Source organism: Penicillium vulpinum (assembly GCF_028829585.1).
Source record: "Penicillium vulpinum strain IBT 29486 chromosome Unknown utg000003l_segment0_segment0, whole genome shotgun sequence".
Lineage (NCBI taxonomy): Eukaryota > Fungi > Ascomycota > Eurotiomycetes > Eurotiales > Aspergillaceae > Penicillium > Penicillium vulpinum.
The window spans coordinates 2,039,995-2,058,502 of record NW_026643243.1 but is presented as its reverse complement, the minus strand read 5'-3'; the positions used below and the strand labels follow the sequence as shown (position 1 = coordinate 2,058,502).

At 47.5% G+C, this 18,508-nt stretch overlaps 9 protein-coding genes across 9 annotated transcripts; 3 read left to right on the top strand and 6 right to left on the bottom strand.

Moving 5' to 3' along the window:
- Window positions 1–167: 167 nt before the first annotated feature.
- N7479_005888 (H3 histone acetyltransferase RTT109) lies at window positions 168–1,763 on the bottom strand (the record flags this gene model as incomplete). The annotated part of the gene is made up of 1 exon (XM_057253584.1): window positions 168–1,763. The coding sequence occupies one exon, from the start codon at window positions 1,761–1,763 to the stop codon at window positions 168–170; it is 1,596 nt and encodes a 531-aa protein (XP_057107446.1).
- Window positions 1,764–2,377: 614 nt separating this feature from the next.
- N7479_005887 (uncharacterized protein) lies at window positions 2,378–2,663 on the top strand (the record flags this gene model as incomplete). The annotated part of the gene is made up of 2 exons (XM_057253583.1): window positions 2,378–2,408; window positions 2,467–2,663. The coding sequence occupies 2 exons, from the start codon at window positions 2,378–2,380 to the stop codon at window positions 2,661–2,663; spliced, it is 228 nt and encodes a 75-aa protein (XP_057107445.1).
- A 273-nt stretch (window positions 2,664–2,936) lies between these two features.
- N7479_005886 (uncharacterized protein) lies at window positions 2,937–4,203 on the bottom strand (the record flags this gene model as incomplete). The annotated part of the gene is made up of 6 exons (XM_057253582.1): window positions 2,937–3,486; window positions 3,543–3,667; window positions 3,730–3,791; window positions 3,848–3,879; window positions 3,938–3,957; window positions 4,054–4,203. The coding sequence occupies 6 exons, from the start codon at window positions 4,201–4,203 to the stop codon at window positions 2,937–2,939; spliced, it is 939 nt and encodes a 312-aa protein (XP_057107444.1).
- Window positions 4,204–4,734: 531 nt separating this feature from the next.
- N7479_005885 (Hid1 family protein) lies at window positions 4,735–7,804 on the bottom strand (the record flags this gene model as incomplete). The annotated part of the gene is made up of 8 exons (XM_057253581.1): window positions 4,735–5,244; window positions 5,308–5,822; window positions 5,879–6,122; window positions 6,172–6,525; window positions 6,582–6,824; window positions 6,872–6,969; window positions 7,025–7,646; window positions 7,709–7,804. The coding sequence occupies 8 exons, from the start codon at window positions 7,802–7,804 to the stop codon at window positions 4,735–4,737; spliced, it is 2,682 nt and encodes an 893-aa protein (XP_057107443.1).
- A 517-nt stretch (window positions 7,805–8,321) lies between these two features.
- Window positions 8,322–9,240, bottom strand: N7479_005884 (uncharacterized protein; the record flags this gene model as incomplete). The annotated part of the gene is made up of 2 exons (XM_057253580.1): window positions 8,322–8,958; window positions 9,014–9,240. 2 exons carry the CDS (start codon window positions 9,238–9,240, stop codon window positions 8,322–8,324), a joined length of 864 nt encoding a protein of 287 aa, XP_057107442.1.
- Window positions 9,241–9,681: 441 nt separating this feature from the next.
- Window positions 9,682–11,540, top strand: N7479_005883 (uncharacterized protein; the record flags this gene model as incomplete). Its single annotated transcript, XM_057253579.1, has 4 exons — window positions 9,682–10,219; window positions 10,276–10,664; window positions 10,715–11,389; window positions 11,445–11,540. The coding sequence occupies 4 exons, from the start codon at window positions 9,682–9,684 to the stop codon at window positions 11,538–11,540; spliced, it is 1,698 nt and encodes a 565-aa protein (XP_057107441.1).
- Window positions 11,541–11,815: 275 nt separating this feature from the next.
- N7479_005882 (uncharacterized protein) lies at window positions 11,816–12,943 on the bottom strand (the record flags this gene model as incomplete). The annotated part of the gene is made up of 2 exons (XM_057253578.1): window positions 11,816–12,780; window positions 12,838–12,943. 2 exons carry the CDS (start codon window positions 12,941–12,943, stop codon window positions 11,816–11,818), a joined length of 1,071 nt encoding a protein of 356 aa, XP_057107440.1.
- A 381-nt stretch (window positions 12,944–13,324) lies between these two features.
- On the top strand, window positions 13,325–13,918 carry N7479_005881 (mitochondrial 54S ribosomal protein bL19m; the record flags this gene model as incomplete). The annotated part of the gene is made up of 2 exons (XM_057253577.1): window positions 13,325–13,376; window positions 13,440–13,918. The coding sequence occupies 2 exons, from the start codon at window positions 13,325–13,327 to the stop codon at window positions 13,916–13,918; spliced, it is 531 nt and encodes a 176-aa protein (XP_057107439.1).
- Window positions 13,919–15,545: 1,627 nt separating this feature from the next.
- N7479_005880 (putative MFS allantoate transporter) lies at window positions 15,546–17,663 on the bottom strand (the record flags this gene model as incomplete). Its single annotated transcript, XM_057253576.1, has 10 exons — window positions 15,546–15,564; window positions 15,619–15,816; window positions 15,880–15,973; window positions 16,045–16,285; window positions 16,338–16,426; window positions 16,482–16,699; window positions 16,749–17,015; window positions 17,072–17,102; window positions 17,164–17,311; window positions 17,397–17,663. 10 exons carry the CDS (start codon window positions 17,661–17,663, stop codon window positions 15,546–15,548), a joined length of 1,572 nt encoding a protein of 523 aa, XP_057107438.1.
- Between the last annotated feature and the right edge of the window lie 845 nt (window positions 17,664–18,508).

The following is an 18,508-nucleotide window of genomic DNA, read 5'->3' as shown; positions in this document are numbered from 1 at the left end:
TCGGAAGCTCCGGATGCATACTACTGTTGTTCTCTAGGCGAAATTATGTATCTTTTATTTTCGAATAGGAGTATGAAAAAAAGAAAAAAAAAGAAATTGGATCAATAGTTCCCCCAAACTCCATGACCTATCCCATAATACCAAAATCAAATGCAAATTTCCATTAATCATGTTTTCTTCTTCTTCCGGACCAAGCTAGCGTTGAGCACATTGACACCAGCTGACTCGGACGGAGCTGGTTGTGTATCTCCTGATTCATTCGATGTTTGGATTCCATTCACAACGGGTATGTTGTCCTCACCCAATGACTTCTTTCGCTTTCGGATCAATCCGAGATCTAGAATATTGTTCGTATTGGAATTGGCAGGTTCGGAGGCAGTGCTACTAGCGGTATTGCTGCCGATAACCTTCTTGCCCCATGTAAGCTCGTCCCCAAGGGAACAAACTAGGTCAACGTAGATTTTGGTACTGGCAACGACTTGTTTCTCGTCATAGAAATGATCTAGAACCGAATCCATCATCGTCTTGTAGTCTGCTTCGCTGAGAACGACCTGTCCACGTCCGGCCTCTGGCCAGTCGAAAGGGGTGGCAGTGGTAGATCCACCATCCCGATGAAGTTTGGGTGAGATATCAGCGGTTGTCAAATTTGTTGTTGCCTTGGTTAAAGTGGAGTTTTCTTCGGACTGGCCAGAGCCATTCTGCACTTCCTCCTCGTTTGGAATAGCCCCAAAAATCGCTGTTTCATTGCTGTTGTCAGAGGAACCGCGTGTTTGGCTTTCCATGGACGTCGAGTTCATCAAACCAGGGGGATTGATGACCAACCACAGAAAGCCGACCAACCGGCCAGCAGAGCATTCTTGACGGAAAGACATCATCTCCCAGAATTGGTCCAAGGACCGGACGCTGCGCCACTGTCCGGCATTAGGGTCAGCGGGCCGACCTTCGCTCTCCTGGGGAAGTTCACCATCCAGGTCGATGAGGAAACGAGTCTTGGGATCATCGGGGAAACGAGGCACCAAGCAGCGGGGAGGAGCCGAGGGGTCGTGGTACAATTGCTTTAGTGGGTAGCTGTTGAGCCATCGCGGGCGATCCTTCGCATCGGTCTTGGCGGTAACCGGGAAGAAATTGCGTGTCTCAAAGCGATCACAGCTTGGAACGATCAAGTATGCGGTGGCAGAGGCCTTGGCAGCTTCGACCGTTTGATCCAGCGCTTTCGTTTCTTGAAGAGCAGATTCCGGCTCGTGCTCGCGTAAAATTGGATCTAGAACACGACACCACCACTTGATTAGGCCTCGATCGTCTAGAACGTGTTTTTCGGCGTTCTCAATGCTGCCGGGGAACAGATATTGATTCTGGGCGCGAGCGAATAGCGAGATGACTAGACGTACACCGGGCCGTTGGCGGGTTCGAGCCAGAAATGAGAGAAATGTGTTGGAGACAAGTCTCAGGACAGACACTTTGCGTGGCAATTTCAGGAGATGTAGGAAACCGGTCGAGTCGGCCTTGGAGACGAAGATGGTGGTCAAGTGGGCCGTATTGTAGACCATCACTTCCATTCCGAAGATAATTGTTTCACCGTCATCATTGGAGTCAATTGATACCGAGAGAAAATGATTTTCGCAGAAGGTCGGCTCGGAGAGCTGGCCCGGCGCAGCTGCAAAGAGAGCTTCGCACGGAGTGGGTGTTGAGGAGACATGGCGAACGGTGATCTCAACTCCGGTGGGGAGCACCTTGGCCAAGAGATCTCCCAGATCTGCCGCCATTCTTGTCCATCCAATGAGAGTCGTGGAAAAGGTGAAGAGAGGAGCTGGAGACCGCGGAGCTCAATTTCGCGCCCTTGAAAATCACGTGCCAGGAACATGTATGAACTGCCGCTTTAGGAAGATCGATATGTAGACATTTAATTAGAGATTTTTGATCGGGTTCAATTATGTAGGTGGTAATGGGGCAATGAAGGTTTCAGAAATGGGATTGAGACCAGGTACTTATGTAGACTACCTGAGTGATACAGCCGACTATGAAAGAACATGGGGAACGCATGATGCTTTGTGCCTACAAACATGTTACCTCGATACTAATATGAGCTAATCTTTGATATTTGGAAGTAACGGATCTCTGTTCTATCACGAGTTCTTCCACTTTCACCAGTCTTTTCCCACACTTACTCTCTCAAACGCGAGTTAAACCCTCTGCTCGTGGACACAAACAAAACCAAAAAATACCATCAAAGGCAAGCGAGACTAATCAGATCAATATTTTATCGAGTAGACAAATTATATAAAGATTTTATCGAGTATGAGAAACACAGCTCATACAATAATACTAACCTCAAGTGTAACAGAGCCGCAACCTAATCACGCCAAGAATACCCATCAAGATGTCTTACAGACCCTACGGACACCTCAATGGTAACTATAATTGTGTTACCTCACTATACTTGGAAAGACCACTGATAATGCACCCCAGTGCTCGACACCAGCACACAGGAAACCTGCATCCAGTTGCAGATCCGTTATGCTTGTGGTCACTCGACAGGCGGCGAGTTCATCAAATGTCCACGACACATGGAAAAAGAGGATGAACGCTGCCCTGGCCGTCAAATCCAACACATTGATGCCAAGAATTCGTCACACAAGTGCCGCTTATGCCTGCGAAGCGAGTGAGAAATCATATTGTATCCATTCGGTACGGGTTGACTAAGGGCTTTATGTTGGAAGTCTCGGGAAGGGCGAAAACGAAGAGTTTTAAGGCGCATATGAATATCACATTGACGGACGAGCTGGTACTTTTTATCTCTGAATCAAGGAAAATCCTGGAAGAATCTGACCAGGACTATTAACCTAAATCCCAGCGAAAAGCCACATGAGGGGCTTAAATGTGATCGAGTGTATAAGTGATTGTACAACCTTGATGCCATTTCCAGGGCCTGGCGTTACTCAGAAGTAGGAAGCCACAGCATCTAGGTCATCGGCATTGAGCAGAAATACCCCTTCCCTCAACAGAGTCCTCCAGACCAGGTTTCGTGCACGAATGGGGAAATACGGCGTGTTCCAATATCTAGCACCAATTCCGCGCTCATTGGCGGTGGCAATTTGGTCTCGGAGAGCTTTGAGTTGGTCGTCCGAGAGAATTGGGTCCGTATCGACAGTTATCTTGCCAACAGCTTCCTGGAAATTGGTTGAAGCAACAGGCGAGATAACACCAGTTACATCGGCGTATTTGGGATCATTGAGATCCGCGAGAGGCGCATCGAAAAAGTAATCTCGGTCTTTGATGGGTGCAACCATGTCGAATGGTGTTTCTCCCGTGCCAATGACAGTGACGGGTCCATTGGTAACGGTCTTGCCATCCTTCACAGTGGTAAGGTAGCCCTTCTCTCGTAGAGGTTCTAAAGCAGCAATCACAGCCTTGAATGTCTCGGGGCCGGAGGTCTTCACATCAATGAAGAAGTAAAGCGTCTGGTTGGGAACAGTATCCCACACGCCACTGTTTCAACAAAACATTAGTAGTGAGACCATATTGGGCCCTGGCTTGATACTCACTTTTTAGTAGGCGATGATATAAATGGACTCTCGGGGTTCTGGCGCTCTAGGACGTCTAGAATTGGATTGATATACAAGGATTCAAGAGTTCGCGATTTCGTTAGGGAGGATTCATCATGGCCAACCTTGTTTAGTCAGTATGCCACCCAGGATAACAAACAAGATACCATAGATTAACCAAACTCACATAGAGAGTGCCATTGTATAGCCAGACATCAGCTTCGGTAGATGCGCAGCCATGTGAGAGACCTGTGTGTGGTAACGTCAGAGGTAATCAGGCATTAGACAATAGAACTCGGGCATACCGGTATAGAAAGGCTCATCTCGCCAATAGTCACTTTGGTACAGTTAGTATATGGTCAATTGGGAGTAAGCACCATGAGGAATATACTTACTTATGAGAATGAACAGGAATCTAGACATTCGTGGCTCCCAGGGTTAACAACATTGTCCGAATGGCGGAAAGCTCCACAGAGAGTTTATCAATGCATGATAACACAGGTATACTCACAGGTATGAGACCTCTTGTCAGATCAGTGGGATACCCATAGTCTGAGCTGCCGTGGGTGTTTCCTAAGATGCTCTGTAGGCTAGAGGTGATCTCTCCAGCGGCTAGATCCGGACCGAGGAGAGCCACAACAACGCCAGAGAGGAATAACATGTATGCAGAGAGCATTAGCTCACAAAACTACCAGCCAATTGATTGATCTCTTTCACGTATCGAGCTGAAGATGAAAAAGAATGTGGAATTGTGAATTGACTGAATCGAAGAGGCAAATTGTGATGACGATCGGAACTCGAACTCACGTGTTTCCTCGAAGGTCTCCATAGCTAACGTTGGGATGGAGTATTTTATGAGTTGAATATACAGAAAATTGGAGTTCCTCATTTAACCATTTTTATGTATCATATGGTCGATTTCTTAAATATTAGAATAAATACTAACAAGGGCACTCAAGGCGGGGTCAATTAGGGACTGATCGTACTTGTTGATCATTGGGAAAACTACAAGCAAGAGAAAATAGAAATGTATGAATGGTATTTGGCATGAATGCCAGAAGGTGCTAAAAAAACATGAAAATCGCAAGACTGAGACTGTCAGCCAGCGAGCTCAAGGACGTATAATAGCAAGATTGTCAAAGAAGAGGTCAGGTTGTAAAATGAAAACTATGTACGTCACAGAAATATGACCTTAAACCTCCCGCACACTCGGCGAAGAGACAGGTCCGGAGTCTTGTGAGTTCCGACCCCGAAGGCTGAGGTTTCCGATGCGTTGGACCAGGTTGCTGCCCACAGCATCAACTGCACCCTTGGGCGCAAGGAAAGTCGGACCTTGAGCGGCAGCTTCTTGAACTCTGAAGAGTTTAATGGATGTGCCATTCCAGACACCAACTGTCCCTGGAGTTGCACCAGAAGCGGAACCGACTACCATCTCGCTGGAGAAGATGAAGCCCCACAACAGCGATTCGTACCAACCCATGGAAAGTGCGGACCACTCGAACGATTGCATGCGAACGGGGGTGGGCTCAGAGATTATACTTGCAACCTCGGGCTCTTCGGCAAATGATGGGAGGTTGTGGATTAGTGTACGGGCCTCCGGGCTAGCTGCGCTCGCAAGCGCTGCATCAGGTATATGAGGTGCAATGGCTGAGATTATGGTGAGGACCGTATGCAAAGGAAGTTCAGGCAACCAGGACTCGAGCTGGGAGATATCGTTAGCAACGGAAAATCTAGTAGAAAGGTAGTTTGGTCTGCATAAACTTACCCATGGGACGGTTGGTGTGAAACCACTAGCAGAGGGAGTGAATAAAGCAGACATGCTTGTCTGACTAGTCATGCTGTTCTGTCGGGAGAAAGTAGGATGTCCAGCAGGTTTCTTTCCCCGCGCCTTTTCAGACATTGCCCGAACCTGCTGCACTCCGTTCTCATCCATGTTGGATGTCGTGGAGGGCCTCCGTGATGTTTGAGCCGAGAATGATGATTGAGATGGAGTCTGTGCTCCCTCTTCCTCATGTTCATCGTCGGAGTCGTCATCGCCAATGGCAAATGGACTGTTCTCTTCGGGGATTCTAGTCAACGGTGACCGGGCACCCGAGGGAGTGTGTAGATCATCCTCTGACTGTGAAAGTGTAGGGCTGACGGCGACATCCGAAGAACTGCTGGCTTTCCTCTTCTCATTCTGCCGCTCGATCTCTTGCTGGCCACTCTCGAGAGTGAAAGCCCGCACAGCTTCAAACCGCTGCTTGTATTTCAGTATCGAGTATACGAGGTATGGGTTGTCTAGATAAAGTCAGAAACGGTTTGGCCTGAAGAGAAGATCTGGGTAGAAGATTTACCGGTGAATTTGTGCTCGAGGATAATGTTGATGAAGTCAAGCAACGATGCAAGAAGAGTATGGTTGGTTTCGTTGGCCAACAGGAAGCTGGGTGCAGACATGGAAGAGAAAAGTTGAATGATCTTCGAGCAGGCGCTCGGAGAAATGTGTTCGATATAGGGAGCAATGTTGTTGAGGATGATAAAAAGTGCAGGATACACCGTGTCCAGATTCCCCTTGCTGGTTGTCATCAAAGTGTGAATTGACTGTGGCGGTTAGTGTGATATTATGGTTTGAGATGGGAAAAAGACAAACCATGATCAAATAGTCGGCATAAGAACCCCGGAACTTGGGTAGTCGGATCGATTGTGGTAAGGTTTCTTGAGCTTCAAAGCTGTTGTTTAGGCTCTTCCCGAACGTTGGTTCCGCGCTCATTGTCTGAAGGATGAAAACACACATCCGGACCATTCCTTGTTTGGAAGCATCTGTTCTATACTCCATCGCATAGAAGATACATAGAACAAGGAAGTCATGGGACCGATTAGAGTCGATAATAAATGACCGGAACCTTTTGTTGCACTGTAGGGTCTCCCAGAAAAGGACCAACATCTCAGGGGCCCATTTCACCGATTTTTGACTCCCAGGAAGATAAGAAGCAGTAGCTTGCATCTGGTTTAATCAATTAGCATAATGCGTTAATACATGATTTAGCAGAGAATACATACCGGCTGATTCAGAATTCTCGTCATGCCATCCACCAGGAACTGGAAGTCTTGAGGTCTATGTAGCCTGCCGAAGTAATGGCGATAATAATTCTTCGGTGGAGTTCCACGACCATCTTCTGGAATGGGATACATCAAGAGGACAAGGAGAAGTTGCACGCAATAGATCACCAATATCTGTCTGGGATCTTTCCAAACAACATGGTCGTATGGGACTCTCCACGACGCAGGGTTGTACTTCATTGCCTGTTTTAAATTAGCATAGCTCCCGTCGCCGATTCAGCAGAACATACTGTATTGAGAAGAGAGCAGAGTAGAGTCAAGACAGCCTGCTTATCTTGGCAAGTTGTGATGTAAGTAATTGCTTTGACGCCTATGACAGGCAATGTATCTATACTAGTTAGTAAATGTTATAATAACTTGGTTGAATCAGACTCAAGACTTACTAGATGGCAAATACATCGCCTTTCCAGTCAGAGTAAGCATAAGCCGTAGAATCTCGCATCGGTTGCTCTCCAATGTTTTGTTGGACCCCATAGCCGTGTTGCAGCCAACACCACTCTGCCAAATCGAAAAAGAGACCTTGCTCTTCGCAGTTGGAAGCCGAGGGATTGTGAAGTCGGCAAAGAAGAGCAAGTCCAGCAATGTGTCTATCAACTCCTCAGCAAGAGGCTTCACATCTTCGTAATCTTCTGCACGCGGTGATGTCGCCTCTTGAGCATCCTCCGGTTGTGCTTCGTCAAAGAGAACTTCCCCAGAAATCTGTGATTGTCTGGTCCTCCTCTTTCGACGCGCCCAGAAGAAATTATCCTCCCATTGTTCTAGATGCTCCGCCTCGTAAACATAGGGGAGGAGTCGAGTGAGGATCCGAATGCAGTTGAGCGCATCACGCTCGGGGGCAAGATCGGGGTCGGGGAACGATGGGTGATTTTTCAATACAATCAGCCGCGAGGTGATTGCGAGTAGAAGTGTTTGGAAGTTGGGCAAGGCATGATCGCGCGTGCGTCGTATGTCGGCCGGTGTGAAAAGGCTAAAGACATCCTCGGTCGATTCAGGAAGCTCCCAGAACTGCCGGTGTGGTTAGTCCCTAAGTCCCTAAGTCATATAGTAATTTTTGTGTCAGAACGTACTCTGGTCCAGTAGGGGTCGTCTGCGGGGATCTCCTGTTCCTCCGAGAGGCGAAAGATGCCCTGTTTGAAGACAAGCTTGGACTCCGAAGCTCCCATAGCGCAAGGAAAGAGCTGCTAGTCACGCCGTTATGGGCTTCATGCAGATTTTCACAGCAAGCGTTAATGTGTAGGTGAGGCGAGGGCGCTTGCCTGTTTATTTGCCAAAATGCTAGAAGTGGTTGGCTGTCTTTATCGTCCGGGCGCGGGATCTTGGCTTGAACACGGGGTATGGCAGATCGACCAAATGCCACCAAGTACAATTTACAGTGGGCTATATGAGATTACAGCAGAATACTAACTCACTCATACGCATCTCCCTTATCAAAGTATATTCTTACCATTTGTTCACATGTACTCCGTATAAAAAGTCACTTTCAGCAGGGCGGAAAAGATATCCAGCAGCCTTATAAATAAACAAAGATATGTCAAATGAAACCAGCTTGTAATAATAAACCTCGAATTGGTATCCTTGTAATACATCAGTGTGAATGAAAGAACCGCTATGATATTAAACATCACGACCATGAACGACCCAAACGCCCATTCGCCAAATTGTTCAGAAAACTGTAAACAATTACAGAGTTCCTCCACTGGCCGAAAACCGCCGGCTCCTCTCATACAGCCACTTGTTCTTGACTCCCAGACTTCCACGCTTTCCCATAAGCGGGGAAGGCGTACTTGGGCCCATGCTCGAGGTCGACTCTCCAAAGGAGTTACTTCGAGCCAGAGAGGAAGTGGATCCAAAGCTCTGGGACCCAAAGCTCTGAGACCCAAAGCTTTGAGATCCGAAGCTCTGGCGTTGAACAGATTCTCTGCCTCCATTTGAGGTTGCTCCATTTGACATTGCTTTGTAAAGCAGAGGGCTGGAGACAGGTGAGAAGGGTGTGCTGATAGAAGTGCGTCGCTCAGAAAAGCTTGCATTTGCGGACATGGGGGAGCTCTGTCTGCTTGCAGGACTGGCCTTGCGTGAAGTGGAAAGTCGGTATCTGGGTGGGGTAACATATGTTGTCCCAGGAGTTGCTGGTGGTGTGGCAGCAGGATCCAAACCAAGAAGTGAGCGTTGGGTGGGGGTAAGGGGGATATCGGAGAGGTCGTCCTTTGGCCGGAAGAGGGGATAGAGTGCCATTAGAACATTGAAAATGAAGAAGAGCTGGAGAATGAATAGCGGAACTTCCTGATACATATGGTTGGTATCAAAAATTTGGCGTGAGCTTGAAGAGGCTGTTAGCACGCGACGCGACGCACCGGAGTTCTTATCGCACTCACTAGGTTTTGAAGGTAGATCCAAATATCCAGCTGATTGCCAAAGCTGCACCGTTCCAAACCAGCTTCTTCACGTTTTTCTGATCAAACGTAGCTGCATTTTGGCGCCGGACAATCTCATCCAGCTGAGGGTGTCGCCATTTTCCAGGGGTCAGGGTACCCTCTGGGGTGGGAGGAGCAGCCAGCGGCGGTTTCGCTTTCGGGGTTGAAGGAAAAGATTGAGTCGCCATTGCCAACGTGGTGCAGATGATATCGAGGGTGACGAACGAGGTGAAATTGACTCGAGACTAAAATCACGAACTTAGCTACCAATCCGTAGATCCATGGATAATTGCACTGTTTTTTTTTCCTTTCCCTTTTTGACAATACGGATTGAACTCACTGATTTGATGAACTTGTTCAGCACTTACCTGGGATGAAAGAAACACAAGGGGCTGTTAGTTAGTAGTGCACATAATTATGAACAATCGTTCTTCTATAAAGTCATTAGTGTTGTTGACGTATAAGTTGACGATCCTAATGTGGCTGCGCTCGGCGCTCGGCGCTCGAGGAAGGGGGTGCACGGGCATAAGTTGACCCGGCCAAGCTGACACACCCCTTATCGCAGTGCCCCTCAACGTCATAGTCCCCGGATTGTTGACACTTCTTCCTCTCCAGACTGACCAACTAAAATGGCTGACTCTTCAATCGTGGAGAAGCTAGATGCTTTGGTGGCTGATATTCTTGCCGACTGGAATATCTACACTACCCTTGTCGCCGGGATTATCCTCGCCTTTGGGGTTTACTCTGTCATCTCGTCTCAGGATCCAGATATACATCCGTTCCTACTTGCTCGCCAATCGACAGCAGCCCCAGTTCGCCAGCAGGGTGAATCTGCTACGTACAGATGCCTAGAGACCCCACATGGCTTGCCCCTCCGCTTTGGATTGAATGTCAAGGATCCGAGCGCCCCGAAATGGTCCGGTGGTCGAAGAGGAGACCTGCGCGATATTTGGAAGACCGCTGTCCGTGGAGCTCTGAATGAGGATGGTACTATGTCAGGAAAGCAAGGCAAAATCTACACTGTCCTAGGTAGAAAGGCTATCGAGCACACTTTGGACCAGGTGACGCAAGAAATCAACGTTATCGGTCATCATCTCCAAAACTCCGGCGCGAAGACGGTGGCCGTTTGCCTTACAGACTCCATCGAGCTTCTAGCTACAATCTTTGGTACGTGACTTACCGTTCCGTGTGTTATTCTTGATGCCTAACCTTGTGCAATCTAGCTGGCGCCTTCTATGGATACAAGACGGTCATTGTGCCGCACAACCTTCCAGCAGAGACACTGTCAGCACATCTAAAACATGTTCAAGCGGATGTTCTTATTGCTGAAGCTGGATCCCTTGACCTGTCTCTTATCGTCAAGGGTAACAAACAATTGTCGCTCGTCCTTTGGGTCGCCAAGTATGGCAACCGACACATGGATTGGAACGAAATTCCCGAGAACGGCAATGATAGCCTGAAGGTTGCAGTTTGGCATGAACTGGTTGAGGAATTCAAGGACCTCGCTAGCTCCGATGTGCCCCAATACGACCCAAAGACCGAAACCCCTGCTGTCAGCACTGTTTGGCCGTCTTCCTCAGAATCCGGCCAATTTATCGATTTCCAGCCAGAGGTAAGACCAACCAAACTCGTGTGATATCATTTCCACTAACATTTAACTAGAACCTTGTGTCTGCCATTGGAGCCATAACCTCCACCATCCCTCGTACCCAGCGTTTCAACCCAACCGATCTTGTTCTTTCTATCGACTCTCTTTCTCGGTCCTACCCGCTCTGCACAACTATGGCTGCACTGTTTGCCAACTCATCTATCGCTCTTAACTCTGTCGCTGGAGAGAATGTCGATTTTGCTTTGGCTACGCTTGGCGTGTCTCCCACAGTCATTGTTGCTTCGGCGCAAACCATGGCCGAGTACTACAACAATATCATGCACCCGCACACTGGTATCATTTCTTCGGTTGGACGCTGGCTTCAGGCACGGACTTTAGATGCAGGAAACATGCCAACGCGCAACTTTATTAGTCAATTAGCTCGTGTCAGTCCGACTTCTGAGCTTTCGCTAGATGAGCTGCGCTTGCTTTGCATCTCCCACCGCATTGATGCCGATCCTGCCGCGCATCTTACCTCCGAGCAATTGACCGAGCTTAGAATCTTCACTGGGGCTCGAGTTGTGTATGCCTTAACCGGTCCTGGTGTTGCTGGTGCGATTGCCCAGACCAATGCCTTTGACTATAGATGCCTCACCGGTCCTAGCCACTTTGGTGCTCCGCTGAGTAGCACTGAAATTACTTTGACCAACGTCCCTGAGGACTCTCCCGACGGTAAAGAAGAGGGTCAGGTACGTCACACACAATTCCACTGCTTTCATATAGAACTAACATTCACGCCTTTAGATCACTGTCTCTGGCCCTGCTGTTGTCGGCGGCACCACTACCCTTCCCGGCCGAGGCCGCATCAGCAAGGACAATACATTGGAATTGTGTTCCTAAGCGTGTCGCTTCCAAAGTGGGCGTTTGAAATAGCATTTCCTTGGAGCGTACTTGAAATTTTTTGAACCACCGGAATGGTTGGTAATGAAATTGACCAGACTATTGCGTACATCTGAAGTAGCATCTAGCGGGGTCAGATGTGGCAGGAAATAAAATATCTATTCTTTGAAATACACGGCCAGCTCCAAAATATCTGTGAAGTACAGTAATATACATGCCAATATGGCTCAATCAACTCCAAAAAAGAATCACAACGCTGCCTTTTTCTCAACATTTTATTTGGCGTTTTCCGAGAGCAATTGCTTAACCACACTGTCATTAAGCACATCAGCGTTGTCGAATCGCTTCAACTGCGAAATCAGGACAGGCTTAAGCTCATCACAGCGAGCCTTGAAAGTCCCAGTCTCTTCTGATACTCTGGGCAACTGAAGGGCCTTAAGCATGCCGTTGTAAAGGGCAAGGTTCTCCTCAACTCTCTCAATGTTCCCGAAGCGACTGGTAGGCGCATCGTCCTTGAAATTTCCTCGGGACCAGGCTGCATCAAGCTTCTGAGCGTAGCCACGGACCAGGGACCACTCGGCCTCCTTGAATTCCGCACAGGCGGCACTAAGTTCCAACAGTGTGCCGATAACGAAAGGCTGGTATTTCGGGTCGTTCGCGATATCCCGAATGGAATGTTGGTGAGAATCCATCAGGCTGGCTGCCTCTCTCGCCAATTTCAGAGCTTTGACGGTTGCGGGACCCTTGAAATCCGCCTTCATGGCTGTCCGGTGAAGCTCGAAGAACAGACGGCGAGCGATGTTCCTATTGCCGAGACTCAAGCCAGTGCGCGAGGACTGTTTGGCGCACTCGATAATGGTTGAAAGCTTGCCAGCCTCGCTGGTTTTGCGAATGAGGAGCTCCCATCGATTGCTGTTCATTCTATAGTTTGACATGTGGAGCCCACTGACGTACGGGAAAAGGTTGCTGAAGTTTTTCGTTTCGAACATTATCTTGAAAACCTGGAAAGCCTCTTTCTTCGATGGCAGCTCGTGGTGCTTCTTGGGCGTTAGGGTGAACTCTTCGGTCTCGCTGATCTTCACGACGATCGGCTCGTTTTCCAATTGCTTCGCGTATTTCTGTCTGAACACGCTCTTCTGTTGTCGTTTAGGGAGACCAAGGGGAATGAACACCTCATTGCGGAACCGCTCTAAAGACTCGTTTAACTCAGGGGAGGATGTTTGGGTGAAGGTTGGGATTACTGTTCCGGCCATTTCCGATTAGAGTTTGATACCACAATGGATAAATTAATGCATACCTGAGTTCGAACCATAGCTACGGGCTTGCATAGGTCTCAGAATGGACTGGCGCACCGAGCTGGTGGTGCTCTGGCGGAAGAGCCTGCTCATGGAGATTTGAGCCATCATGTGCGATCAGAGGCTATGTATAGAGTGATGCAGGGTATGAGGGTAGTAATTGATAAATTGACAAACTTATTCCCAAAGCAAGAACAAGAAAACACGATGTTGATCGGTATCGTGGAGAAAAAAAATACCCGCGTTCTCTGTCCCCGAACGGGCCATTGAAGGCTTGGCGGGAATTCTGCCGATCCGGCCAAAACTCGACTCCGACTTTCTTGACTTGACATCCTCATCACAACCATGGCAGCTCTACCAGTAATGCGCCCGCTGGGCTGCTTAAGGTCCCTGGTGAGGGCTGCAGAGCCTATCCAACCCTTCATCAACCGTCGCTTCATTTCGACGGCCTATTCGAAGAGGCCCCCACGGGTACCTCTTCCCTCGAACATGCCCGAGCAGTTCCTATCTCAAATACCTCTTCGCTTCCGTCCGGATCCCGGTATGTCCTTCTCAATTGAGCGGAAATGACGCGAGATTTACTAATTATCGCTATCTCATGTAGAGCGTGAACCCCTCAAGATCTACCCTGCTCCGCCATCTGCTCGCAAAGCATGCAAGGACCCCATCGCAGCGGTTACCGAGTCGCAATTGGCAGTCCTTGACCCCACGGGTGAGCGCAAGGCAATGTTCGACTACCGACGAAACCCGCGCAGTGTCAAGACAGGCGATATTGTACGAGTGACATTCAAGAACGGCGACCCATTCAACGGAATTGTTCTGAGCATCAAGTTGCGCGGAATTGAAACCTCGTTCCTCATGCGAAACGAACTCACTCGTGTCGCTGTTGAGATGTCGGTCAAGGTCTTCAGCCCCAACGTGAACAGCGTGGAGATTGTCCAGCGATCGGAGAAGAAGCGCAGAAGGGCGAGATTGTACTTCCTCAGGGACAAGAAGCACGATCGTCGCAGCGTGGAGAATGTTGTGGCAAGCTATGTTCGCCAGAAGAAGGCCTTCTTGGGTGGTGGCAATCGTCGGAGGTGATTGAGTTAGAGGGCGTCTGGCGTGGCCCTCATTTGCATACATGTGGCTGTATTACTACCTATCATTTTGTACTTCATCTGTGTTTATAAATTGCGATATCAAATACAATTTTGAGCCTTTCTATTCTACCGCACGCGCCACTTCCCGACTCTTCAACGCTCTTCCCGGCAATTTTTGTTATTGTTCTCAACTATGTGCTAGATGATAGCTCGACGTCTGCCTCGAAAAAAGAATTAACGTCTCTGTTCAAGTTAGATATGTGTTGTCCCTTGCAATACAACTTATTTTCTCTTAAAATGTCGGCAATCTAATGAAAGCATTTCATTTCAATCTTTCAATACCTCTTCAAAAATTCGGTCCTTCCATGCGTGAAAAAAACGTCTCATCTGTACATCTTGGTGAACGAATGTATCACGCCCTTCATCCAAAAAAAGGATTCTCAGACCATTGCCAGTATCTGGCCCTACTTCCAGTGTATCGATTTTCCCATTCGAATCTTGCGAGTCAAGAAACCCCTTTCCGTCATTTGCATAGATCAAGACCGCCGACGCAGTCTTCGAGTCCATATGATTGCCGAAAAAGGAATCTTTTTCAAGAAACAATTGTTTTCCATCCTGCGAATCAGTCAGCACAGCCATCGGAATTGAAGGGCACAGCACTTGCAAGGATTATGGCCATGGCTTCGTTTTCAAGGCCCCTGTCATCTTGTGCATAAGCCCAGTGAAATACAGCTCCATCAGGTGTGTTCATTATTTCTGTGAATCCGTCAACTGGAATTTTTATAACACAACGTTCGAGATCTTGCCTGGTTGGATGTTTGTGGTATAAAAAGGAACGCGGGGCGTTGCATCTACAGGTTATGGTCGTTTTCTCTAGTAGTTAAGTGAAGGAAGGTTATTTTATCAAGGTTACTCTGCATCGTATAAACATCTAGTCTTGTGTGTTCTTCCATGTTTCGTACAACCAATAGCATTGACCCGTGACGACCGGCTGTCTCACAGACATGGATTCTATATTCTGGTCCAACAAGGATGTGAGTGATCCTATCTCACTCATTGCCATTCCCCGATATGTGACAGTCCAATCATATTTCGCATACTACAGTAGATTCAATGTCGTACTGTATCGTGCATCGGTCCTACCGCCGTCCAAATTCTATTGGGGCATCTAGTCTGAGGTCTCTTGCTATTAGAACATTCAATAGATTAAGCTTCGACACTCGGAGTATTCTTTTCCCTTTCTCTTCTCCGTTTTCTTCAAAGCTTTCAATAGACCGTTCTTTCCCTCCTTCACGGCGATTTCAATAACTTCATGATCTATACCGGCCAGGGTATTCCTCGGTTTCTTTCCTTAATCTCATACTATTCAGAAACAGCCCATAGGCAAAGAACTCGATGTCGGAGTCCCGTGTCTAATATGAGGGAAGTAGCCTAAGACGCTGGCAAAATATTTGTCTTCATAGCTGTCGTATCTTTCGTCTTGATGGCTGTTATTCCGTGATCTAAACAAATAGGATCCAGGGGTTACTTGTGCAGTTGAATCTAGATACAGCTATAAATATTTCAATGATATCCACTCCAGTGTTGTATTTTGTAAATGCTCGAACATGAAGAAGGGATCCCAACAATTAATATATGTATCGGAAGCTGTTGGGGACCGTTAGATTTCTTATTATCAGATTTGAATGAGGAAAGACATACTTCAAGTTTTCTCGGTCCGTCAGATCCAAAAATGCAGTCGCATCCAGATCTCTCCCCTCGAGACCACCCTCCATCTGGGACTGGATACGATCGCGCTTTTGATTTTCCCAGCGCAACAATAGACCAAGGACACTGATCAAGACGGCCTCGATCAAGTGCGAGACAATCATGGACCAGATGCCGAGGGTGTAGGTAGGTCTGAAGTTCGAGTTAGCAAGTTTGTTCGGGAGAGAGTTTAATAATCCTTGAAAGAAAACGTACGATTGATCAGTTTTGTAGAAGAACGGCCCAGCAATGTTTCCAGTGCAGTACCCCAAGAAGAGCACGGCGTTAGTGACAACTTTCTTAGTGTGGCCTAAATACCAAGTAGCATTAGTCTGTGTAATCTTGTGAATTTAGCATCAACCGAATTGAAAAGTCACTTACCAGCTGTGTTGGCCATTTGCATACTTAAAACAAGTACAAATGCAGCATTGTACGGGCCTGTAAGGTAATAGCAAATTAAGCGGCCCACACTGTGCTCGACGGGAACAAAGCGAAGGCCAAATGAGCCGGCAATGTTAGGGATCAGGAAGATGAGCACAAAAATGCATCGTCGATTCTGGAAGCGGTCATTGAGATAGACGCATGTTAAAATCGAGATAGCAATGATAAAGCCGTACGGAATCTGTGGTATATATGTGTTAGCGGGATAAATGTAGATACCAAATTAATCTTACCTGCATAAGAGTGGTCACCAACGTTGAGAACCCAAACCCTTGAATAATGATGGTGCCAAAGTTCGAGATGCCACCATTGGGAATATTGCCTGCAGAGAGATGTCAGTTAATGCAACCAATTTTGACATGGCACGGGTCACATACAAACAACGCCAAGAATAAAAAACATGTAGAGCTTATAGTCCATGAAAGCCTCCACAATCTGATATGGCTTAAGATGCTTGTTCTCAACACCAGTCTGATTTTCTCGTATACGCTCAACCGCCATGCGACGTTCTCTCTTGGTAAGACCACGAGCTGTAACGGGTGAATCGGGGAGGAATGTAAACATGACAATACCCCAGGCAGAACACAGGGCACCACTGAAACATAGTTAGTAAATGAGTAGTTTCAATAAGGGCGCCAGCATACATCACAATAAACTCGTACTTCCAAGACGGTAGTGCACCTTTCAGATGACCAATTCCATAGCCGAGTAGCCCACCCAATGCAATACCGAGACCATTTGCTGTATACCACAGCCCAAGACGTACTGGCTGTTCACGACGCGTATACCACATGCTCGTGATGAGCATGAAAGCTGGGTCAGCGCAGGCTTCGGCTGCACCACCAAGGGCTCGAAGGACGGCGAGGGTCTCAAAACTGTTACAGGCAGCTTGGATCATGAGGAAAACACCCCTTGAGCCGGAATGTTAGTGTCTGGCTGTGGTATCTTCGATATCAGTCTAACAAACCACATGAAAATATTCGCACCCAGATATTTCCCTAAACACGTATCAGATGGATCTACAATCAAATTAGTAGAAATGTGATGAGAAAATCATACCAATTGGAAGACGCTGCATCAAAAAATTGGTAGGGAATGCCCATGCTAAGAAACCGAAATAGAAGATACTGCTCAGCCAGCTATACCGCGTTCCATGTAGATCGAGATCTTCTCGAATCCCAAAAATAGCAGCGTAGCTCAGCGTTGTCTGTTCTCAAAACGCGTGGTATTAGTACAGAATTTCGGCCAAAAAGGTGAGAGTAGGAAAACAATCTCCAATGAAAGAGACTGACCTTATCAATGTAGAAGAACGCATAGCAGACAGCTAAGTAGGGTAGGATCATGAAATCAATCTTCCACAATAGCTTTCTCGCCTCCACAGGATCGACTTCTTCGTGAAGATCACTGGGGTCATCGAACAGCGCCATAGCCGTGTCACCATCGGCGTTTTTGGCAGATTTAAATTTAGAGTGTTCATGATTGCTTTCTGCGTGGGTGATAGTGGGAACTTCAGCAATATTGGCCTTGGAGTCAACACCTGGGGGAACATGGTCTGCCATAGTGGAGTTACTTCTGTATAATAGGAAGCGGAGAAGAAAAATCTATGAGATTGGGCTAGGCGATAAATATATAAAACGCAGGACAAATGCCGGAGGATGGGACGGGACGAAATGTATAAAGTGATAATGACCACCTCGGGACGACACCGAGGCTCCCCCTTGATTCAAGATAGCCTTGGAAAGAGTTGAAAGCGCAGCCATCTGTGATTTCCCCGCGTTTTGCAGAGCTTACCTGCCTCAAAGGGACTAGCAAAGGATCTGAAAGGATCATCTGCGGGGAAGACCCCAGAACGGGGCCCCCACGCGGAGACGGTACGCGAGTTGATATGGTCAAAACGTGGGGAAGGTTGGTCTTGGCTGACGAGTATTCTGTAGACCTGTTCAATCTGGTTTATTGCGCTAGTATATCTTGACGAATCTGGCTGAAGGCCAAAGTTTGCCTAGCACAAAGGCTGCTACTATGGTCGGTGGAAGTCCGAAGACTCAGGGATTATCCCGCTGGACTGGTCGCTTCTGGAGTTATTTACCCCCAAATGCTAGGTTATGATGCAGGCTATTACATACCAAATAGGCCACTGTAGGTTTTGCCTAAGCTAGCCTTCGCACCTCGGTTTTATACGGCAAATTTTGAAACGGGAAAGCAGTGTGCCGAAATATATAAATACGCAGGAAAATTAAGACAACACCAGTCAGGAAAAATGAGAGAAAGAAGGGGGAAGAACACTCATTATGAAGCAATTTCACAGATGAATGCTAGAGATAATTTCACCTGAATGTAATATCCTCTATCAATCCTCAAAACAAGCAAGACGCTCTTCTATAATACTATCAGGAAGTCATTTTCG